At 43.4% G+C, this 25425-nt stretch overlaps 1 protein-coding gene across 6 annotated transcripts in view; it reads left to right on the forward strand.

The window, feature by feature from the left end:
- FN1 (fibronectin 1) overlaps positions 1-25425 on the forward strand; it is a 203870-nt gene that overhangs the window by 127815 nt on the left and 50630 nt on the right. For 4 of the 6 annotated variants that reach the window (XM_029606113.1, XM_029606114.1, XM_029606117.1 and 1 more), the window contains 4 exons: positions 242-355; positions 4318-4587; positions 18702-18889; positions 25325-25412. In XM_029606113.1, the coding sequence (XP_029461973.1) occupies positions 242-355; positions 4318-4587; positions 18702-18889; positions 25325-25412 (660 nt within the window). The remainder of the gene's footprint in view (positions 1-241; positions 356-4317; positions 4588-18701; positions 18890-25324; positions 25413-25425) is intronic. The other 2 variants (XM_029606116.1, XM_029606118.1) reach the window with 1 other exon arrangement.

Genomic DNA, 25425 nt, shown 5'->3' on the forward strand with positions numbered 1-25425 from the left:
GGCCACTTTCTTGGCAGTTAAGTTGACATGCTGCTTTCAAAAATATAACTTTTTAAACATTTTATATTAGTATTTGTTATTTGGATTGCAAACAGAAGGGAAATAAGACTAATCTGACTTCCTTTCAGGGGCTGTGATTGTAGCATTTAAAAATATCTCAGCAAACATTAACTCATGTAGTTTCAAGCTGCTGTTCTCATATCTCTTTTTCTAAATGAAATGTGTTGACCCTCTGTTTCAGATAAAACAGAAATGACTATCGAGGGCCTGCAGCCTACGATAGAGTACGTGGTTAGTGTCTATGCTCAAACCCCGCGTGGAGAAAGCCTACCTCTGGTTGAAACTGCAGTTACCAGTATGTACTCTTTATTAATATTTTCTCAGCAAATGTTCTGACATACAAACCTTTCATGATCCTGATGACGCAGCACTGTGAGGACTGACTAGAAACGGATGACGAGACTTAAAATGTGACTGCTCTCTATTGCTGATAAATTATCTGCATTCTAACCACTAGAAAACATCTACCTGTCCACATTACAGCTTCAAAAGTCAAATTTTAAGTAGCTGAATGCAAGTTGCCCAGAACTAATTTGACATGTCATTCTTTAGCACGTTCAGATGTACCAAAATGTCACCAGCTTTTACAAGTTAATGAAATCGGAAGTTATTTCCTGGTTTTGTGAAAGTAACTTTTCTCGGAGAGTTGCAAAGATATTCATGTATAGGCAAAACTGCTGCAATGCCAAATATGTTTTTCCTGCAGTGCGCTCTAGAAAAAAGTAAAAAAAAAAAATTAAAAATTAAATTAGAAATTAAAGCCATCACTAATAATTTTGTGATCAGATAGGCCCAATTCTATTATGGGTTAAACTGTGCATAATCCTACAAATGGCAGTTACTGTCGATAAAGAGAATATCCCTCTTTACCATTTTTTAAAATAATTTATTTGTTAAGTTTTCAATCAACCAGGAAACTGAAAGAAACCAAACATCTGCAAAATATGCATCAACCCGCCAAACTTTTAGCCCCCCCAAAAGCTGAAAGAATTACATAAACAACTTAGAGATGGTAAAAATAGAAACCCTCGTCATCATTTTATACAGTGTATATATGGACATTATATCCTTGAAATTCAAATGCTACACCTCTGAGATTTTCTTGTCCAATCCTGCTAAGTGAGTGGATATTATGGCACTTTTGAGATTTCCTGGTTTACTCTGCTGGATTCCAGAGACACGCACTGAGTTATGTGGAGAGTTGTTGCAATTGACAATGTTCAATTACATTTCTCTTGAAATGGGTTTTCAAAAATGTATTTTTGTAATGTGGACATGGTGCTAGATGATTCTACCAGCTTACAAAATTTGATTCCATGCCTTTTTTTTTTTTTTTAAAGCAGAATGTTTAATTATAAAATTAAAGCTTTACTAGTTCTACACAAATGCTAGGACCATCTTTTTCCATGACTTGATGGCAAATGATGATGATTTATTGTAATTCACAGAATCATATAATATTCCACAAAAGGGCTCATTTTATATGCATCTGATTAAAAAAGACTACATTTTGAATAGTATACACCATTTATATAAAACATAATTATAGCAATTATATTATGTCAAGCAAGAATGATTTTTTTCAGATTGTAAAAAACCCACAAAAATAAATAAACTATTTTGATTATATATCTATAAGGCCAACCACTCACAACACTCTCTGAACGGGGTGGGCCTGGCAATTTGGCAGAAGTAACACTTCAGAGGAAGTTTGGATGAGGGCAAAGTTGAATATTTCTTTTGTGATAGTACCTAGTAGTTCATCAAACAGTATGTTTAGAAATGGTTCTGGAAAATGGCTGTTGACTGTGCCCTAGGAAACTGGTGTAGATCTTTACCTGGAGGATATTGAAAAGTCACAAGTTTCCTAAGGGAGCCTGGACTTTCTTTAAGCAGACATGCCAAGGCTTAAAACCTTTTGAACGAGACGTGAAGAGGAAAGAAATGCCCTAGTCTCCCACTGCTATTAATTAGTGCAAGGAAAACATTAAGAGGGAGGAAATGTTAAGTTATTTTTTTCCAAATTAGTTGTTCTCTGCTTGAATTACAATTAAACTTTTATAGGTTATTCCTCGTATACTGAGTGGCATGTGGTCTTATCTTAATAGAAGAAAGTAGAGTTCTTCTAATCCTGAAGAAAACTAGATCCTTTGCTATTCTTAATCTGAAGAAAAGGGATTTATTTGGTATCACAAGTTCATGCTCAACACTTTTGCATAATTCTTTTGCTGGATGAATAAAAGACATCAAAACCTGCAAAGAATCCAGTTGATATAAGAAACAAATGCATCAATTGAAAATATATCTTTTATAACTATTTTGCATCAAATTTATCTTTCATAAATCATCTTTACTTGCCATAACATAAGGAAAATTTGAGTGCAGAACTAAAATATTGCAAATGGTTCCTATGGAAATTATTTAAAAAATTGAAGATAAATCATGATTTTAAATTTTAAAAGACTGAATCACATGCACAGTATTTACAAATCAAATGTTAAAGGGATCATCACAATTTTCTGCTTTCCTAGTGTATAGCCAGATGGACTCAGGACGAACGGGTTATGCTCCCCTGCCAGCAGATAGAAACGGAGTCAGATTTCAAAATTGATGTCACCCTAGAATCATCCCTACAGTGACCTCAGCCCTTCAGTATTTCTCCATCTCCAGCAGATGGTGGACATATCTTTCCCTATGGGGATTGCTGTACTTTTTGGAAGGAGAAATTCTACATTTAAATTGGAGAAAAATATTGAGACCCACTCTCTTGTGGTGATAACTAAAGGTCCCTCCCCTAGTTGAGAATTCCTGTGGTGATTTTCGAGATCCCTCAGAGGTGTGCCTTAGTCCGGTAGCTGGCATGGACTTTGCTGCTTAAGCAGCTGAAAGGCAGCGGGTGCTGAAGCTGAGCGCGGCAGTGATGGCCAAAGCCCTCTCCCCCTGCAGCCAGAGATCATCTCTGTACTCAGCCAGTAAGCACTGAGCTCAGGTAAATAAAAAAAATTAAAAAAAAAGATTTACCTCCTGATTCAGAGATGTTTGGACGTATTTTCAGTAAGATTTCCTCTAGTCTGGTGTGCCGTACCGACATCATTCCCAATCCCATTGGGGTAAGGGGAAGTGAGCTTCCGAGCGGGTTGATTGGTCCCCCAGTGGGCTAAGCCACGCTTTAGGTTTGGTCAGCACACCGTATGGTAGGATCCGATGGCGCCATCTTGCACACATCTTTGTGCGTGCCATATTGCCCTCCAAAGAACGTCGGTACGCGCAGTGCATCGGCTCTGCGCACGTGCTGCATGCATTACGTTGCATGCGTATATATGTGCGCACAACCTACTAAGCGCAGAATACAGGTAAAGCTGGGCGCACAGGCTCTGCGTGTGCCTTGCCGCGTCCCTCCTAGACGCCCGAGATCTGTGAGCATACAATGTTAGGCACGAGCTGACAGAACACTCAGTTACCACTGCCAATGGCTCTGGCAGCCAAGAAACATAAGCGCCTTTCTCCCTGCGCTGCTTGTCATATTAGGCCTTCGCAGTCTAATATGGATTCCAAACATGTCAACACTGTGAAGAAGCTCAGGGAGAGTTGGCCTCCCGGGACTTTGCTAAAAAGAAAAGAATACCGAAGGGCTGAGGTTACTGCAGGGGTGTATCTAGGGTGACGTCAGCTTTGAAACCTGACTCCCTCTCCATCTGCTGGCAGGGAATCATAACCCATTGTTCCTGAGTCCATCTGTCTACACTAAGGAAAAGAAAATGATCAGATAAGTAATTTCTTCATTACAAATTTAAGGAATGTTGTTATGGGGAAAGTGCTTTTTGTTCCACACATTCCTCTGAAAGATGATTACATGCAAGTGCTGGCTTGGGCGTTCAGTGTGCTCCATGTTAACTTGGAGGTTTTTTTAAGCTGTCCCCATGTTTAACTTTAGAAGACTACATTTTGAAGTGGACATCATCAGTGAGAACTCTTTTTAGGTTTTATTATGTCATCTGAAGTTATCCATAAATAATTTGGCATTTTTCAACTCTGATTTTGGAGTAGCTTTTTTTGAGCCCAGTTAATCAATTTCACAATTTTGATGATCCTTTTATTTGAAATACAATTCTGGCATCAATATTTTGATTAATATGAATGTTAATGTGTCAAGGGGAATTAGCTGAACCTGATTGCTTTGCTTGTAGAGAAAAAGCTTATTTCTCATTTACAACTTGGCTTATTCTGCTAATATCTCACCATTAATTTGCCTGACAGACCTTGACCGCCCTAAAGGACTGACATTCACAGAAGTGGATGTCGATTCCATCAAACTTGCTTGGGAAAGCCCTGAGGGGCAGGTTACCAAGTATAGGGTGACTTACTCAAGTCCAGAGGATGGAATCCATGAGCTAGTGCCCGCACCAGACGGGGAAGATGACACTGCGGAGCTGCATGGCCTCAGGCCTGGTTCTGAGTACACTGTTAGTGTTGTTGCATTACATGATGAGATGGAAAGCCAGCCCCTGATTGGAACACAAACAACAGGTATATCTTTCGTTATGACTACTGGAGTCAGGCATTTTACTCTCTTGTGTAAAGCCAACTTTCAGGGGGGTTACAGGTCTGTAAAAGCTGCCTGCATGAGAAGAAATCACTGAAAAAAACTGACTGCTTTTCTTGTTTGACTTCTTTTTGCTTTGGGAAATTAAAATTGAAAGTGGCATGGAAAAGTCTATATATAGACAAACTAAAGTGTGATGGCAGATAAGGATGATGAAGTCCATCTATATACTTTTAGGGGGTCATTTTGTAAGATTAGACATAAGTTAACTGGCAAATACATGTATAAACTACTAGGGATGTGCATCGTTTTTTTGACGAATTAAAATATCATATGATATTTCTAATTCATCATGTATCGGGGGGTCCCCGAAAATGATAGGTAAACCCTATTAAATTTTGTGTGATTTTCTTATCATTTGGGGGGGGGGGGGGGAGAAAGGGCACACAGAAATAAAAACCCCAAACCCAACCCGATCCTTCAGATTTAATTATTTACAATCCCCCACCCTCCCGACCCCTCCAAAACTTGCCTAAAGTCCCTGGTGGTCCAGCGGGGGTTCCGGGAGCGATGTCCCCCTCTCAGTCCGTTGGCTGCCACTAATCAAAATTTCGCCAATGCCCTTTGCCCTTACCATGTGATAGGGGCTATCAGTGCCATTGGCCGGCCCCTGTCACATGGTAGGAGCACTGGATGGCCGGCGCCATCTTAAAAAATGGCGTGGGCCATCCATTGCTCCTACTTTGTGACAGGGGCCGGCCAATGGCACCGATAGCCCCTGTCACATGGTAAGGGCAAAGGGCCACTGGTGCCATTTTGTTTACTGGCAGCCGACGGCCCGAGAGCAGAAGATCGCTCCCGGGACCCCCACTAGACCACCAGGGACTTTAGGCAAGTTTTGGGGGGTCGGGAGGGTGGGGGATTGTAAATAATTAAATCTGAAGGATCGGGGTGGGGAGGTTTTTTTCGGATCAGGACAGCCGAAGAAAAAAACGGTCAGAACTGCGGGAAACGAAATTTCCCGCGGTTCTATGAAAATGAAACCGGAAACGATTGCCAGTACAATACACAACTCTATAAATTTCACCAGTTTTTAAAGTGGACTTAGATATGTAAGTCTGCTTTGAACATTCTCTCTCCAAATCTACTTGCACACACTTACACCTGCTATTTAATACGCAGAAAGTTTTCAAAGTATGTGCATACATTTGAACTTTTAAACATACATGTACAAGTACAGACTTCTCCCCAGTTATGCCTCCAGCAACTCTTCTATTCAGTCCAGATAAGCTTATGCATGAACATGACATATGCATGTAAGTTTACTCTTATATCAGAAGGTAATTTTAAGAGTCCATTTCTGTGGGCAAAACACTCATTTACTTGCAGAGATGCTTTTGGAAATTACGCTCCATATGCCTAGATTAGCCATTAGTTCATTTCTTTGTGGTTATGTATATTGTCAGTTCCATTTTTTAATTATGCACTGTAAAACTCCCCATTAATAATTTAGTAAAGTAATATCATTGTATCCTCCTAGTCCATAATAATGCATGAAAAATACAGCTTTACATTTTCTCTCTGTACTATTTATTGATTCAGAATGTACTGCTGAGTCACTCTAGATTTTTTTTGTCACTTTTAGCTTTTGCATCATTTAGTCTGACAATTATTTCTGGATAAAATTGACTGTGGGTACTGACTTTTAATAGATATTTGAGATTGTCTTCCAGTACATACCTTGCAAACTTCATTGACCTTTGTAGCTTTTGCACAATTAATGGATCTCCAGCAGTAGAAGCTGATGCATCATTAACTCATTGAGATCACATTTTAAACAAATCAACAAGGAGTATAGTAATTCATCGTCAGAAAGCATGAACATGGAAATATTCTTGCTTGTACCTTCTTGCCACTATAATCTGTATTTCACAAGAAGTAAAAACCTGAATGATTAGATTCCTTGTCATAGTAAATGACCTTCTAACTTTTAAAGCAAGTGAATAGGTTAACAAAACTATTAGATAAACCTGATTTAATAAATGAAAAACACCTAACCAGCAGCCCAAAGATCAAGTGACTGATAGCGCTAGTTTTGGATTCATTTTTTGTCCTTTCTTTTGCATGAACTAGCTAGGGTTTGGGAATCTGTTAAAAGAAGTGAGCTAAATGCTGCTTTATAGCCATCTACCAGCAGCATCACTGGCACCATCACTTGGAAGGGATACAGTTTGTTAAAGGGTACAAGAGTCTGCAGCAAGTTTAAGCTACAATAAAAACAGAATGTGTAGGAGAAACTAAAATGCTTAGGGCCTCTCATGATGAAATAGGAAAGCATAAAAAGAAAGATCGGGCAGGGGAGGATAAACTAGGAACAAGATCTCACTGGAAATTTCAGAGGGCTATATTTTCTTGCAAATAAAGAAAATTTTAGTATAATATCGAAGGTACTAGAAGAATAAAATGATTTTTGAGATCTATGTACTAAGTCGTGCTAAATGCTGATTTAGCATCCAGTGTGCTAATGGATATAAAGCCTTTAAAATATTTTCATGAGTAACACTATGGAAGGATTGTTGGGAAGGGTTTTTCTTTTTGAAGATTAAATCAAAATCTGCAACAGAATAGATAGGAAAATGTGGAAAACATGAAGAGGCATCTTGCAAAGCTCAAGGAATAGTCCAGGGTTTGACAGCTAATGCTAAAAAAAAAAAATGCAGCGTTATGCATTTAAGAATAAAATTTGAAAGTAATTACTTGTAAAATTAGCATATATGGACAGAAGTAGCTTGTATTTGTATACATGCTATTTTATCAATATCAAAAAGTATGCACATAGTTTTTGGTTTCACGCACACATTTACCTGTGCAAAAAAGACGAGATTCTAAGGGCATTCCAAGGCTAGGCCAAGAGGTACACGCGTAAGCTGTTATTTTATAAGAGATAGTCACAAATACATTAGGAACATTTTTGCACAATTTTACCTGCTAATTAAATAATGCAATTGATATCAGCCTAAACTGTAATTTTTGGGTGGTAGGTCTCATCTGGGGGGAGTTCAGGGTGAAGTAGTAGGAAGGTCTCAGTGAACTGGAGATGGACTGGGTGAACTGTTGGAGGCATTGGCAAACTGGTGATTTCAAGTATGTGTATACATTTTAAAATATACTGACTTTTGCATGGAAATCAGTGTTTTATACATACAAGTAATATATGTTTTGCACGTAAAATATATGAGCATATGTTTATAAAATAGGTAGAGAGAGTACGCACTTTCAATGCATTGCAAATATTCATACATACTGAAATATAATACATGTATGCTTTGGGGTTGTTATATGTGTATTTTATAATCTGTACAGACCAGATACGTGCAGATTATAATCTGTACAGACCAGATACATGCAGATTATAAAATACTACAATCGATCTCTGTATGCCCATACAAATGCGTATATGGAGTTGCATAAAGATCTCTGAAAGTTATTTTAGGCTGCAAAAACCCAAGGAAGAGGTACAGTATAGGGAGTGAAATTCTTCTGAGCACAAAAGAAGAGCAGGACCTGAGGGGTTATCATTATCTGATGATCTTAAGGTGTCCAAACAGGTGGATAAGGCAACAGCAAAAGCCAGAAAGATGCTTGAGTTCATAGGGAGAGGATTGGTCAGCAGGAAAAAAAAAAGAGGGTAATATTGCTCCTGTATAAGTCCTTGGTGAGACCTTATTTGGAATACTGTTTTCCAAGCATGTAGCCAGCAAGTGTCACAGGAGATAGATCTCCTTATGGAATGGGTGGAAATACATCTACAAATGATCTCAGCCTCCCACATCACAGGAAAAGACAACTTCAAAGCAGACTTTCTAAGCAGGGAGAATCTGGATCCAGGAGAAAAGTGGGTGTTGCCAGCAAAAGCCTTTCAGCTGATAGTAGATCACTGGGGTCTTACATCCATTGACCTGTTGGCCATACATCACAATGTGAAGGTTCTCCGATTATTCAGTCGCAGAAGAGATCAGTGGTCCCCGGAAATTGATGCCTTCATTCAGAACTGGCTTGAAGAAGAGTTCTATATGTCTTCCCTCCATGGACCCTGCTGGGCAGGGTCATTCGTAGAATCGAGCACCACAGGAGATTAGTCCTACTAGTAACTCCAGACTGGCCCAGGCATCCATGGTATGCGGACATGCGTAGACTCCTGGTGGAGACCCCCCTGTGCTTACCAACACACCAGGACCTGCTACAGTAGGGACCGGTCCTTCACAAGGATCTGACTCAATTCTGTCTTATGATATGGCCCTTGAGAGGGCTCACCTGATGAAGCGAGGATATTCTGTGACAGTAATTGCCAGCTTACTCCTTGAGTATGTGTGGGTATGGAGAGTATTGAGGCGTGGTGTGAGGAACATGGTGTCCCACCTCGGGCAGTCAAAATACCACTAATTCTGGAATTTTTTCAGGATGGCTTGAATAATAGTTTGAGCCTTAACTCCTTGAAGGTTCAGGTAGCAACTCTCTCCTGTTTCAGGGGCGAGGTGAACGGAACCCGCTTATCGGCTCATCTGGACGTGGCCTGTTTTCTGAACGGGGTGAAGCACCTCCGGCCACCCCTACAGTGGCTGGTTTCCTTATGGAATCTTAATCTAGTATTAGAATTTTTGGCAGGGCCCTCCTTTCGACCACTGAGCAGTCTTTCCTTGCATTTTCTGTTAATCTCTCAAGATTTCGGACTTTCTGGCACTTAAATCGTAATCCCCCCCCCCTCAATATTAGTTTTCTACTAGTACTCTCCCCTGTTAGTTCACCCTATTACCCTTTCCGTTAAAGCATCTCCATTAACTCATTTTTTTCTGTACTTATTTCCATTATGCAGTTCCTGTTAATTTATGAATTTTATTATGCAGTTCCTGTTAATTTATGAATATTTTAGTGTAAAGCCTGTTGTTTTTTGTTAGTTCTCTCACGTGTTTCTTGTAAAGCCCGTTGCTGCATTATGCTCTATTGTAAACCGAGGTGATGTTCCAAGTGTGCCTCGGTAAAAACTCTTAAATAAATAAATAAATTTATTAACCTTGAAAATGGTGTTCCTGGTGGCTATATGCTCAGCACATCACATCTCTGAACTACAAGCAATGTTGTGTCGGGAACTGTTCCTCCGGATGACTCCAGGAGCATTACAGCTTTGTACCATTCCATCCTTCTTGCCCAAGTTTCATTTGAATCAGTCCATTTCATTGCCATCCCTATATAAGTTCAAGAATGTGGAAGAATACTGCCTCCTCTGTCATTTGAATGTCAGTAGACGTTTGGTGCGGTAACTGGAAGTTTCAGAACCAGTCTGAAAGACGGAGCGCCTGTTTGTCCTTCATGGTGGAAGGAAGCAGGGTAAACCAGATTCAAGGGCTACCAGAGCTTGCTGGGTTAAGGAGGTGGTCATGGGAGCCAATTTGGAGGCAGGAAAACCATTACCTTTTCAGATTAAAGTTCATTCCACTAGGACTCAGACTGCTGTCTCCCATCAGTATCTGCCGAACGGCAACATGGTCCTCCTTGTACATCTTCTCCAGATTCTATTGCCTGGACGTATAGGCCCGAGAGGATTCAACCTTTGCAATCACAGTGTTAACCGGACCCAGGCAGCCTCCCGCCCTGATTGGGCATAGCTTTTGTACATCCCATTGGTCCTGATTCCATCTGGCTACACGCTAGGAAATGGAGAAATTACTTACCTGATAATTTTGTTTTCCTTAGTGTAGAGAGATGGACTCAGCATCCTACCCATAGCTGCCCAAGAACAGTGACAAGGATTCACCCGTGGAATGGATATCAATTCCAAGAGATTACGGGTAAACCATCATTCAGTCCCTAGATCAGGGCATCTATATTCTTACTGGGGTTCAGTGTTTATGATTGGTTGAGTAAAGTTTTATTTATCTATTTTTTCAATCATATTTTAAATCAAGTTTTTTTCAATAGTGGCTTTTGAAGAGAATACTGAAGGGCTGAGGTCACTGTACGGTGACGTCAGCTTTGAAATCTGACTCCGTCTCCATCTGTTGGCAGGGGAGAATAACCCATTGGTCCTGAGTCCATCTGTCTACACTAAGAAAAATGAAATTATCAGGTATTTTCTCCAGTACATTTCTGGAGTTCGTACCTAGAAAAGAATATGAACCAGTTGGAGTAGGGCCAGTGGGTGGCTACTAAAATTATTCTTGGTCTTTATTCTAAAGTATATGGAGACAGATTTAAAGATCTGTACATGTATATCCTAGAGGAAAAGCAAGATAGAGGAGATGCTAGACATTTAAATGCCTCCAAGATTTTCATGCACAAAGAAATGCATCTCTTTCATAGAGAAATGAGGCTCTAGAACAAAGTCATGGGATGAGTGTAAAAGAGGGTAAACTCAGGAGTAATCTAAGGAATTCTTTTTTTACAGAAAGGGTAGTGGATACATGGAACAGCATCCCCATGAAAGTGGATAAGACTAGAGCAGTATTTGAATTCAAAAAGACATGGCATAAACACAAGGGATCTTTTCTGCTTTATTCTCCCCCTTTACCTCGTTTAACTATACCTCTCTCCCCTTCCCCTCCTTATCCCCCTTTCCCACCCCCCCTACCCCTTCCTCCCTCCCCTCGCCCTGCCCCTTAGCCTACCCTCCCCCCCTCTCCCTCCCCTACCCTCCCTCAAATCTCTATTCCTTGGTTTCATTATTATTGTTTATTTTGTTGTATTTTGTTTATTTTGTTTCTTTTTTTTTGCTCTTGCGTTAGTAATATCATATTGTTTTAATGTCATATTGTTATACTGTATCTCCCACCTGAGTTCATTGTAAACCGGCATGATGTGCTTCACGAATGTCGGTAAATAAAAGTTAATAAATAAATAAATACATCTCTGAGAGTAATGCTGAATTGGGCAGTGTGGATGGGTAGACCAGACAGGTCATATGATCCTATTCTGTTATCATATTTCTATGTTTCTATATCAACCAGGTGTTAAATCTAGTGTTTTATAGCAGATATGGCTAATGTGCTATCACCACCAATAATGCATTTAAGTTACCAATGCTGATAATGCAAGCCCTAAGTGGGGACTCAAATCTCCCTCTTATTCCCCTTCAGTCCCTCCAATTCAAGATCAAGGCTCTCCTGGGCCAAAGTCCCCAGAACTCGTCTTACCCCATCTTTATGCCGCTAAAGATTGCCAACTGACAGTGGAGGTAGGATAGAGAAGGATTTCTTCCTGTCTCACCGATTTTGATTTTAAAGAAGATAGCCTTGGATCTGGCCTCTTATATGTTTATAATCTATTTATAGTAATGTTAGTAGTGCAAGCAGTCATATCAGAGCTAGCTAGCTAGCTTTTGGGATGAGAGCGAGGATCTGGATCCTTACTAGTCAGAATTAGTACTTGTATATATGTGTCACTGTGCCATTTAGGTGAAAGAGGTTTAGTTTTGGTTTTGCTTGACCTCTTGTCAGAATTTGATTTGGTTGAACACAGTAAATTTTTGAACTATTGCTTAGATTTGGAGATTATTGGTGATGCAGTAAAATGGCTGATTATTGGCTGAAAGAACAGAAACGGTGACTGTTCAGGGTGTAATGTTATCTGATAGACATCTTTCATGTGGGGGTCCCTCAGGACTCCCCCTGCTCCTCCTTGCCATTTATTTGTTTCTACATCCTATGGGTGAATTAGTAAGCAAGTATGGTATCATAACTCACTGTTCTGCAGATCATATTCAACTGTGTGCACTATTAAGACCGGATACTGGGAAGGCTGTTATCAATTGAATCAATGTTAGCAGGAAGTTTCAGACTGGCTAGCTAGTAGCTAGTAACAAATTTAGGCTTTTTAAAAAAAAATTTAAGCTGTTTTGAGTTGCTGGTGCATTTTGCTGCACACAACTCAGTATGAAACTATTTAACTTCTTTATTATCTTGTGAAAAGTATACATTGGTAATTTGTTCATACTGTATTTATCAGGTATGATGAAAAAGCAATAGATATATATTCTTTTATTATGTTTAAATTATTATTGCCATTATTAATCTGCAAAATGTGGAGTGTATGTTCTTTTCACAGTAATATATGCCTTTTTTGTAACTTCACTTGGTTATTTTATTGTAAACGAGTAAACCTTAATTTAATAGATTTTATGTAATTTTTATTTCATTAATTTCTTTCCTTGTTTACGTATGTTTCCGCATGGTTTCTTTTTATAGAAATCTATCTCCATGCTGTAGAAGTAGGAAAAAACATCTATGGAGGGTTTTTGTTTGGTTTTCTTTTTTTTAAGAATGTAAAATGGTTGTAGTCCGTCCAAAAAGTTAAAAAAAAAAAACAACTACTTTGCAAACAGACTTCAAAGTGGCATCCTAATTTAAACCGCTGGCTGAATTAATCAAAAAATATTTTGGGTGTGTAGTCCACTAATCACTGTGATATGGTAACTATATGAGGCAATGATGGTGGTAGAAGGATCCCTGTATTGTTTCACAGTGCCTTTCCAGGATCGATGCTTGCCTTAAAGACCTCCTCAACCAAATAAGTATTTTTTTTTCTCCGAATGCTTGATAATTTGAATGTAGGGATGGGGTTTTATTGTAATGTTTTTACCACTTTTTCTAACCAAGGAGACCACCTTTTGGATCGGAAACTTTATACAGTATACGAACATATCTTGTTTAATGTTCCAAATTTATATTTTTCCTTACTCTCAGGTCGATACAGTAAGGCCGCGGTAAAAACAGTGCGGCAGTGTCAGGCGCACCCTTCCTCCCCGCACGCACAGTTCTCTTCACTAAGTCCCCGATACTTTCTTCTAATCGCATGCAAATGCATGCCGAGGCTGTGAAGCGTTAGGGAAGGGTTATGCCCGCGCAACCCATTTTACTGTATAGGCGCTTAATACAGCGCCTATAAAGTAACCTGGGTGCGCTGGTACCTGTCATTTCAAATGACATTTGAAATGACAGGTACCAGGAAGTGTAAAAAGTGTAAAAAAACAAAAAAACCAAAAACCTGTGTGTTATATAAAAAATAATTTTTTTTTTTAAATACCTGTCGGAGGGCCGTGGGTCCAGGCGGCCGGTGGGCGGACGGGCAGGCAGCGGCGAGAAGCAAAAAAAGCGGCATCTGGGATCCGGGGGCAGCAGCGGGATCCGGGGGGCGGCAGCAGTGGCAAGCGGGGGGGGGGGGGCAGCAAAGAAACAAAAAAAGCGGCATCCGGGGGGTAGCAGCGGCAGCGGGGGGGGCAGCGGGATCCGGGGGCAGCAGCGGCAGCAGGGGGGCAGCGGGATCCGGGGGCGGCAGCGAGATCCGGGGGGCGAGTAGGAGGCGGCGTGTTCGATCGGGCGGGCAGGTAGGTGGCAAAAAAAGAAAAGATGGCCGCCTGCATGGGGGAAAGCATGCAATTGGCCGCTGAAGACGTGACGTCACGACGTTTGGCGGCCAATTGCACGCTTTCCCCCGTGCAGGCGGCCATCTTTTCTTTTTTTGCCACCTACCTGCCCGCCCGATCGAACACGCCGCCTCCTACTCGCCCCCCGGATCTCGCTGCCGCCCCCGGATCCCGCTGCCCCCCCCCCCCCCGCTGCCGCTGCTGCCCCCGGATCTCGGATGCCGCTTTTTTTGCTTCTCGCTGCTGCCGCCCCTGGATCCTGCTGCCGCTGCCGGACCCCCCGGATCCCGCTGCCGCTGCTACCTACCCGCCGCTCCCGGATCCTGCTGCCACCCCGGATCCCGCTGCCCCCCGCTGCCGCTGCTGCCCCCGGATCCCGGATGCCGCTTTTTTTGCTTCTCGCCGCCGCCTGCCCGCCTGCCCACCGGCTGCCTGGACCCACGGCCCTCCGACAGGTATTTAAAAAAAAAATTATTTTTTATATAACACACAGGTTTTTGGTTTTTTGTTTTTTTACACTTTTTACACTTCCTGGTGGGAGGAAGGGAGGAAGGGAGAAGGGTCTGCCGTAGCAGGCCCGAGCCTTGCTACTTTTTCGTTTTTTGTTTTTTTTGCTTCGGGAGGAGGGGACCGGACGGGGCTGCAGGAGACCGGACTGGGGCTACACCGGACGGCTGGACCGGGGACCAGGGCGGGTAAGCAATGTTTTTTACACTACACTACACTACACTAACTCCTACTAGGGGGAGGCGGTAAACTAGCACGTTAAGGCCGCGGCAGAACAGCGGGTTACTGAGGAGATAATATCAGCGCCCGTTACAGTATCGGAGGGGAATAGCTAATTCCTTCATTATACAGCTTTTTCGTTCATTTACATGCTGGGTGCGGAAAGGGTTATGAGTCTATTTTAGGAAGCGCTAAGGACGCGTGAAACTGGAGACTGTATTGCTGGACCGCCTTACTCGTCTGTATTGTGCGCTCCCAGCACGTTACAGACGGGGAATCTTTAACTGAACGTTACTGTATCGACCTGTCTGTAAGTGAGACGTTTTCCGTAACTTTCCTGGACGGTGGATGACTGAGAGGTAGATTTAGCAGGTACAGAATGAGCACCATGTACTCTTTTTGGACCACTTTAACAGACGTATTTTTTTTTTTTTTGGAATGTAACTAAAGGATAAGTCATCTTGAGTTGTATTATATTTTGGGGAAGTCCATTCACTACAAACTGAGCGTGTGACTCTAAACTTTGTACTGTAAATGTTTTGTAGTTGTCCCAATAAAATAATTTTTGGAAAAAAGTAAAAAAAAAAAAAATAGTGGTAATTAAAGTGTAGGGGTTCTTGGCCTGTTAGTTACCAACACTTAATTGCGGAGGGAATAGTGTATTGCCCAGTTTTAGAGGAAAAGAATTTGGGAGTCCACATTTAAGATGTAACAAGTTCAGCAGGTAGCCAAGTAGGCATATTTAAAGCAGTTGAACCCATTCTTGGAACTGGAGGCTTTTAAATCATTAGTCATCATGGTACTTTCCCAGCTCTTTTCGGGTCTCCAGCAAAGTTGTTCTGCAACTTATAACAGGTTCAAAACATGGCAGTAGAGGTTGTGCTGGAAAGACTGCACAGGAAGAAGGCTACACCAATGCTGCACAGACTTCATTGGCTATCATTATTGGAAATGATAACCCAGGACTCGAGACCTTCGTCCGTCTCCTCCCTTTTCCCCTCCTCCTTTCCACAAATAATATAACAACACATCTGTATGGTGATAAACAAAAGGCCGCAGTTTATTAAACTTAACCCGAGCCAGAATCTTAACAACAATCCAAATCCCCCCCTTTTGACTTCCTCCGCCGGTTCCCCTCTTCGCTTACACCGCGGCCCGGTGATAAGCTAGCTCTTGCCCCCCTTTTCCCCACTTACCCCGCCGCGTCACCAGCGAGGGTAAGCTTGCGGCCTGAGCATCGGCCCCCCCCCCCTTGCTCTTTTGGCCTTCCCGTGTAGCAGCCCCAAGCTACACTGGCATTCCTCCCCCCCCTCCGAACAGTCAATAACAATTGCACCATAAACAATACAACATATGGCTCGGGTTTACCGCCACCACTGCGACATAAACAAATTCTGAACATGCCAACATTGCATCCAGGGAAGGGAGGGTGGGAAGCAAGAACCCCTGCTAGCTTCGCTGCCTTGTTCCCAACTGCCACCTTCACTACTCTACCCTCATATTCTCCCTATTTCCTAGCCAATGGGAAAGCAGCATTTGAATTCGCTGCCTCCCCATTGGAGCCCTCTCTAAATCCACCTCCCCCTTTCTACCTACCCCACCCCCCGCTCCGCCTCCCGAGCTCGATCCTGGGTTACCGGCGGCGACCCAGGACCAGCCCGTGTCGCCTTCCTTTACATTCCAATGACATTTTGGTTGCTTAAGGCAGTGTTTCCCAGCCTTTTCAAGTCCAAGGCACACCTTCGTTAACAAAAATGTTGTGTGGCATACCAGCAACCTTGGAACAGACAGTGCACACTAGGGATGTGAATCGTGTCCTCGATCGTCTTAACGATCGATTTCGGCTGGGAGGGGGAGGGAATCGTATTGTTGCCGTTTGGGGGGGTAAAATATCGTGAAAAATCGTTAAAAATCGTTAAAAATCGAAAAAATCGAAAAACCGGCACATTAACACCCCCTAAAACCCACCCCCGACCCTTTAAATTAAATCCCCCACCCTCCCGAACCCCCCCCCAAATAACTTAAATAACCTGCGGGTCGTTAAAAATCGAAAAATCGAAAAAACCGGCACATTAAAACCCCCTAAAACCCACCCCCAACCCTTTAAATTAAATCCCCCCACCCTCCCGAACCCCCCCCAAATAACTTAAATAACCTGTGGGTCCAGCGGCGGTCCGGAACGGCAGCGGTCCGGAACGGGCTCCTGCTCCTGAATCTTGTCGTCTTCAGCCGGCGCCATTTTCCAAAATGGCGCCGAAAAATGGCGGCGGCCATAGACGAAAAAGATTGGACGGCAGGAGGTCCTTCCGGACCCCCGCTGGACTTTTGGCAAGTCTCGTGGGGGTCAGGAGGCCCCCCACAAGCTGGCCAAAAGTTCCTGGAGGTCCAGCGGGGGTCAGGGAGCGATTTCCCGCCGCGAATCGTTTTCGTACGGAAAATGGCGCCGGCAGGAGATCGACTGCAGGAGGTCGTTCAGCGAGGCGCCGGAACCCTCGCTGAACGACCTCCTGCAGTCGATCTCCTGCCGGCGCCATTTTCCGTACGAAAACGATTCGCGGCGGGAAATCGCTCCCTGACCCCCGCTGGACCTCCAGGAACTTTTGGCCAGCTTGTGGGGGGCCTCCTGACCCCCACGAGACTTGCCAAAAGTCCAGCGGGGGTCCGGAAGGACCTCCTGCCGTCCAATCTTTTTCGTCTATGGCCGCCGCCATTTTTCGGCGCCATTTTGGAAAATGGCGCCGGCTGAAGACGACAAGATTCAGGAGCAGGAGCCCGTTCCGGACCGCTGCCGTTCCGGACCGCCGCTGGACCCGCAGGTTATTTAAGTTATTGGGGGGGGTTCGGGAGGGTGGGGGATTTAATTTAAAGGGTCGGGGGTGGGTTTTAGGGGGTTTTAGTGTGCCGGCTCACGATTCTAACGATTTATAACGATAAATCGTTAGAATCTGTATTGTATTGTGTTCCATAACGGTTTAAGACGATATTAAAATTATCGGACGATAATTTTAATCGTCCTAAAATGATTCACATCCCTAGTGCACACATGGAGAAAGAAGAACACATTTTAAAACAAAGGGAGAGAGGGCACATAGATGCACATGAACTCATCACAATAGCCCAGCTCCCTCTATATGCAGGTGCAGAAAAAGGCAGTATGATGTGGGCAGCTGGCTCAGTTAGTTACCTTGGTTGCCACATGTGGCTGTCAGAGCTCCTCCACTGCTGCTGCTGCTGCTGCTGCTGCTCCCAAAACTCAGTAAATCACATTCAGTGCTTAGTGTACACACTCCCCTCTCACTTTATTAAGTCTGATTACTTGTCTAGGAGGGTTTCTATGATACAGGTGATATGTACCCATAGTTATATTTATATTATAGAGACCATCCTAATATTAAAGAACTTGCAAATATTCACTTAAGAGTAATTAATTACTCAATGCAAACTCAAATGTATTTATTTAAGCATGAAAACAGCTCAGATTTTAATCAGACATTTCAACTGCACATGCTTAAGGAGCACATTAACTTATTGGTGTGGCAAGTTATAAATAAGATTTGGTGAGTTTTGCATGTCCACTCCATTGGTCCCTGATAAACATTTACACCAAAAATGAGTCATGTCAGACTGTGGCAAATTAGGGCTTTGATCAAGTCACATTTGAATATAAATATACAAAATCTTCAAGAAAGTAAAAGAGATAAGTGCCAGTATCATTCATCATTGAATTTGCAAGAAAATCATGGGACCGATGCTGTTTTCACATTTAAGTAAATACGCATGGGTTTGCAATGAGTAATAACTCTTAAGTGAATATTTGCAAGCCCTTTAATATTACGATGGTCTCTACAATGCAAATACATGAATTTTGAATGTTGTTTCTGTGATTTTTGTTTTTGTGAATTCAGTTGTTATCGCAGGCTTGTTTGGGATTTTTATTTACTTTCTCAACGTTAACAGCCATTCCTCCTCCGACAAACCTGAATTTTGGTCAAGTGACTCCAACTAGCGTGACAGTCAACTGGCATGCACCTAATGTAAAGCTCACCGGGTATCGTGTGCGAGTGAATCCCAAGGAGAAGACTGGACCAATGAAAGAAATAAACCTCTCTCCAGACAGCACTTCTGCTGTAGTGTCTGGATTAATGGTAACATTTTAGTCATTTTATATTTAGAAGGTGTTTTGTTAGTTTTATAAATGTTTGTATTGTATTTATTGTCTAATTACTAACGGGTTAATAGTAGGGATGTGAATCGTGTGATCGATCGTCTTAATGATCGATTTTGGCTGGGGGGGAGGGAAATCTGATAGTCATGTTTTGTTTTGTTTTTAAATCGTAAAAAATCATAAATCGGGGGAGGGCGGGAAAACAGGCACACCAAAACAACCCTAAAACCCACCCTGACCTTTTAAAACAAATCCCCCACCCTCCCGAACCCCCCCAAAATGTTTTAAATTACCTGGGGTCCAGTGGGGGGGTCCTGGCGCGATCTCCTGCGATCTCCCGCTCTCGGGCCAAGGCTGCGTTAATAGAAATGGCGCCGGTGGCCCTTTGCCCTTACCATATGACAGGGCAAAGGTAGCGCCGGCGCCATTTTGGTTCCTGTCACCCGACGTCACGAGTGCAGGAGATCGCTCCCGGACCCCCGCTGGACTCCCAGGGACTTTTGGCCAGCTTGGGGGGGCCTCCTGACTCCCACAAGACTTGCCAAAAGTCCAGCGGGGGTCCGGGAGCGACCTCCTGCACTCGCGCCGTATTGCCAATATTCAAAATGGCGCTGGCACTACTTTTGCCCTCACTATGTCATGACATAGTGAGGGCAAAAGTCACGAGTGCAGGAGGTCGCTCCTGGACCCCCGCTGGACCCCCAGGGACTTTTGGCCAGCTTGGGGGGGCTTCCTGACCCCCACAAGACTTGCCAAATGTCCAGCGGGGGTCTAGGAGTGACCTTCTGCACTCGCGCCGTATTGCCAATATTCAAAATTGCGCCGGCGCTACTTTTGCCCTCACTATGTCATGGTGAGGGCAAAAGTAGCGCCGGCGCCATTTTGAATATTGGCAATACGGCGCGAGTGCAGGAGGTCGCTCCCAGACTCTCGCTGGACTTTTGGCAAGTCTTGTGGGGGTCAGGAGACCCCCCCAAGCTGGCTAAAAGTCCCTGGGGGTCCAGCGGGGGTCCGGGAGCGATCTCCTGCACTCGTGACGTCGGGTGACAGGAACCAAAATGGCGCCGGCGCTACCTTTGCCCTGTCATATGGTAAGGGCAAAGGGCCACCGGCGCCATTTCTATTAACGCAGCCGTGGCCCGAGAGCGGGAGATCGCGGGAGATCGCGTCGGGACCCCCCACTGATTAAGAGTAGCTTTTGAACATCCCGTTGGTCCTGAGTCCATCTAGCTACACGCTAGGAAATGGAGAATTTACTTACCTGATAATTTTGATTTCCTTAGTGTAGACAGATGGCCCAAAAAAGGATGCTAAGGAATCATCTGGGAAGTGAATATCGATTCCAAGAGGTTATGGGTAAGCCGCCGCCCACTCCCTAGATCAGGGCATCTATAATTTTGCTGGGATTCAGTATTTATATTTGGTTGAGTACAGTTATGGTTATCTGTTTTTAATTCAGTTTTAATCAAGGCTTTTCAATAGTGTGCTATAATGGCTTTTGAAGAGAATACTGAAGGGCTGAGGTCACTGCAGGGGTGTATCTAAGGTTACATCAGCTTTGAAACTTGATGCCGTCTTCATCTGCTACCAGAGGATCATATATTTTATGTATTTATTTATTTAACACTTTTCTATACCGACCTTCATGGTTGAAAGACCATATCAGATCGGTTTACATCAAATTGGGGAACTGTAGCCAAAACAATAGTTTGAACAGGAAGAACAAAGTTACATTCAACAAGGAAAGTAAACTTGGAAGCATAGACTGCTGGAAAGAAAGGCTTAAGAACGTAGTAAATAAATAGTATAAACAATTGCTGAGTCAGGGGGGGCTCTTATTCTGAACTTAGGGGTAGTACGGAGATCCATTGTTCATGAAGGATGTTCTGTCGTCTAGTGTGTATCAGGGGGATCTGAGAAGGCTTGGCGGAAAAGCCAGGTCTTAAGTTTTTTCTTAAATGTTAAAAGGCAGGGTTCCATTCTAAGGTCGGATGGGATGTTGTTCCAGATAGCTGTGCCTGCTGTCAAGAAGGATCGGTCTTTGGTTGCGGTGAGGTGAGTGGCTTTTGTAGGTGGGGCCTGTAGGGTTCCTTTATATATTTCTCTAGTCGGTCTGTTGGTGAAGTGGAGGTTGAGAGGGAATTTGAGGTCCAGATGCAAGTGATTGTAGATGGCTTTGTGGATTAAACTGAGTGATTTGTGAAGGATTCTGTATTTCACTGGGAGCCAGTGTAAGTTACGGAGCATGGGAGATATGTGTTCTCCACGGTTGGTGTTGGTCAGGATTCTTGCCGCGGCGTTCTGTATCAACTGCAGCAGCTTGGTGGTAGAGCTGGGGAGGCCCAGGAGGAGAGCGCTGCAGTAGTCGATTTTAGCAAATATCAAGGCTTGCAGAACTGTTCTGAAGTCGTGGAAGAAAAGTAGAGGCTTGAGTCTTTTTAGGACTTGAAGTCTATAGAAACAATCTTTGGTTGTGGTGTTGATCATTTTCTTAAGATTTAGGCGGTTGTTGAGTAGCACCCTGAGATCTCTTACGTGGGTATGTGTGAGCTGGGTTTTGAGGTTGGTCTGTGGGAGTGGGTTGTCTTGGTTGGAGGAGATGAGTAGGAGTTCGGTCTTAGATGCGTTAAGAACCAAATTAAGGCTGTTGAGAAGGCTGGTGATCAGTTTTAGGCAGTTGTTCCAGTGCGTGAGTGATTTTGCGATGGATTCTGTTATCGGAATCAGAATCTGCACGTCATCTGCATATAGGTAATGAGTTAGGTTAAGGTCTGTTAGAAGCTGGCAGAGGGTGAGGAGGTATATATTGAAGAGAGTGGGTGATATCGATGATCCTTGAGGTACACCAAGTGAGGACCTTGTCGAAGGTGATTCTTTATTATTAATTTTAACTTTGAAACTTCTATTACTAAGGAAAGACGTGAACAACTGAGGGCTGATCCCGATATACCTATTTCTGCTAGGAGAGTCAGAAGGATGGCGTAGTTGACGGTGTCGAAAGCCGCCGAGATGTCCAAAAGTACTAGAAGGAAGGAGTAGCCCTTGTCTAATTCCATAATGATATGGTCTGTTAAGGAAATGAGAAGCGTTTCTGTACTGCGAGATTTGCGGAATCTGTATTGGGAAGGGTATAGGATATTGTGATCTTCTAGATATTCTGAAAGCTGAGTATTAACCAATTTCTCTGTAAGTTTGGCTAAGAACGGGAGATTTGAGATGGGGCAGAAGTTAGCAAGTTCTTTGGGGTCTAAGTTGTGCCTCTTGAGGAGTGGTTTAAGAGAAGTGGTTTTTAAGCTGTCTGGGTACCTCCCTTGTGTTAACGAGCAGTTTATAATGTTAGCTAGAGGTCCTGAGATCCTGTTTGGGATCAGTAGCAGAAGTTTGGATGGGATATTGTCCGCTGGGTGGCTAGATGGTTTCTGTCTCTTGAGGAGGGATTCGATCTCACCTGAAGATGTTAATTCGAAGTTGTTGGGCTCCAGTGTGGGTGAGAGTATTGGAGAATGTAGAGCAGGGGGTGGTATTGGTTGGTAGGAGAGCCAGAGTATTCATAATCTTCTGCTGAAAGAATGAAGCAAGCTCATTGGCCTTGGATTGTGCCTGTTCATCAGGTATCGTTGGTGGGGATGACTTTGTGATTTGTGACACATAAGAGAAAAGTGCCTTGGCGTCATATTGGAGGTCGTGGATTTTGTTTGCATAGTATTCTCTCTTTGACTTTAGGATTGAGGTCCTATAATGGTGTAAGGTTCCTTTGTAAGTCGATAGCATAAAAGAATTGGGAGCTTTGCACCATCTGTTTTCTTTGTGGCGTAGGATTTGTTTCATCTGTTTTAGCTCTGTGGAGAACCAGGGTTGATTTCCTTTCTTTTCTGGGTTTATTGTTTTGGAGACTGCGGGGCATAACTTGTTTGCAACTGCTTCCGTAATGTTGTGCCATGAGAGAACTGCTGAATCTGTGTTGGATAGATCCAGGTTTGAGAGTTCTTTCGCAAGTTGGTCGCTGAGAGTCTCAGATGCACATGATTTCCTGAAGTGAATGGTAGACGGGTACTGCGAGTCTGTAAGTCTGTAAGTCTGTTGTTTTGCGGAGACCTTGGTGGTTATCAGTGACCATGGAACTGGAGTACAAGCGGGTGCCGAGGAGCAACTGAATTTCGAGTTAATAAAGATAAGATCCAGCGTGTGTCCTCCTTTGTGTGTCGGGTTGTTGACGATCTGCGTGAATCCCATTGCATTGAGGGAGTTGAGGAGAGTTTCGCAATTGGAGGATCGGGGTGAGGCATCGGTGTGTAAGTTAAAATCTCCCATGATCATGGTAGGGAGGTCAAAATTGATGTGCTTCACTATGGATTCGATGAGGGGAGAGGAGTCCGCTTTAAGTAATCCAGGAGGGGCGTAGACTAGTAGTAGTTGAAGATGATGTGATTTGACTAAGCCCAGTTCCAATTTGGACTCGGACCTGATTGTATGTGGTGTGAGTCTGAGTTCTTTTTTGGTCGCTAGTAGTAAACCTCCCCCTCGCTTTTTGTGTCTGTGGGTTGATAGTATGTCATACTTGTGTATAGGTATTTGATTAATTAGCGCGATGTCAGAGTTTTTTAACCAGGTTTCTGTGATGGCACAGATGTCAGGGTCTGAGTCCAGTAGATAGTCATTGAGGATGTGCGTCTTTTTAGTCAGGGATTGTGCATTAAATAGGGTTACCGAAAGTAGGGTGAGCCCTAAGAACTGGGTAAGAGGGGTGATCATGATTGGTATGAGAGATCTGCGACTTCTTGATGGTAATTCTGGCGTAGGATAAATGCTGGTGTGGAGACGGAGATGTCTGACAGGTATATGGTGAGTCAGCATTTCTTCCCGCAGTTGCGTTGGCGGGATATGATGCCGGAGCAGGGTTTGAGATGCTGGGGGATTGAGATTCCGAAGTGACGCCTTGCTAAAAGCCGCGGTACTGCTTCATGGCGCAGTTGTAGATGCTTCACGGAGGGTCTGCAGAAGGAGGAGAATTCGCAGGCTACTTAGGTTAAGAGAGCCGCTGGTCTTATTCAGGTTGGCTGCCTTATAACCTTCGGTTGGTTGGCAGGGTCACGTGTAGGGGGCGGGCTCCGCCGCCTGTGTAAACGGAGGCTGGCCGCAAGCAAGCAGCGCCCCGGTGGGACGCCGGCGCCGTTTGCGCAGGCCTGCTTTGAAAGCTGCGGTCTTAGCTGCTTAATTGCGGGTTGGTGTAGATGTGATCCGTTTGATATAACCCATTCGATCGATATAATCCATCGATCGATATAACCCATTCGTCCTGAGTCAATCTGACTACACTAAGGAAAACAAAATTATCAGGTATGCAATTTCTCCAGTGGGCATTATTACATTGTTTTTCTTGCTGGTTATGCTTCTGTCTATGCAGCCTAGCATTCTTCTGGCCTTAGCCACTGCCTTGTCACATTGTTTTGCTGCCTTCAGATCATAAGACACTTTCACCTTGAGGTCTCTCTCCCAGTTCATGCATAGCAGATGTTCACCTCCCAGGTACCATCTTAGCTTGTAAGTTCTTTGGGGATAGAGAAATATCTACTGTACCTGACTGCAGCTTGGTAGAGAGTGCATCAAACTAGGTAGAGAGTACATTGTACAAATCAACTCTTCTTTTACCTTTATTCACTACAAATGACAGAAAATCTTCACTGATGACTACTATACTGTTTGTACCTCTGACTGTGCATGTAAAACTGCCCCCTAAAACCTACCCCACCCCCCCAAACCTCACCCGAGTTACTAGTGCCCCCTCTCTCTCTCGCTCTCTCTTTCCGCCCCCCCCCCCCCCCAGCAGCCCAAACCACCAATTGCAAGGGTGTGATAAAGATATTGCATGTTGGGGAAGAATACCTATGTAGTACCAGGAAAATTACCCTAACCACACCCCCTTTTTTTTTTTTACCACAGGCGATATTTATAGCATTTTGATGAATCTAGCAAAAGCCAGGGTCTATCCAATCCTCAGCTTCCCCTTATCAAACAGAGCTGCCCCACTGAGCATAGATACCAAGATTTTAACTTTCTAACTGCCAGCTTGTTTGCTTTCACATCTAAATGGTGGTCTTATTCTCTGACTAGGTAATGCTTCCATCTTCTATTTTGAATTTCTCTGAATGTGTGTGTCCTTGAAGTTTTCCAGCTTTCTTTTTTATCAGATTAGAAGGGAGGGCTGCAGAGGTAGGCTACCTAACACAATAAGTTTCACAATGAACTCAGTACAAAGCTGCATCAATATAACTGTATTTCTGTCTCATATGGTGCTAAATTAACCCTTTCCTATCACACCAAAATTCTTCTGCAATACCTGTCCTTTACCACTAATGCAGTAATTTATTATTTTCCCTGGATGACTGTATTAAAACTTGCTTATTTTTATTTCTAGGTGGCAACCAAGTATGAAGTGTATGTGTATGCTCTAAAGGATTCCCTGACCAGCAGGCCAGCACAAGGGGTGTTCACAACTCTAGAGAGTAAGTCCTGCTT

The sequence above is a fragment of the Rhinatrema bivittatum genome, chromosome 6 (genome assembly GCF_901001135.1).
Source record: "Rhinatrema bivittatum chromosome 6, aRhiBiv1.1, whole genome shotgun sequence".
In the NCBI taxonomy this organism is placed as follows: domain Eukaryota; kingdom Metazoa; phylum Chordata; class Amphibia; order Gymnophiona; family Rhinatrematidae; genus Rhinatrema; species Rhinatrema bivittatum.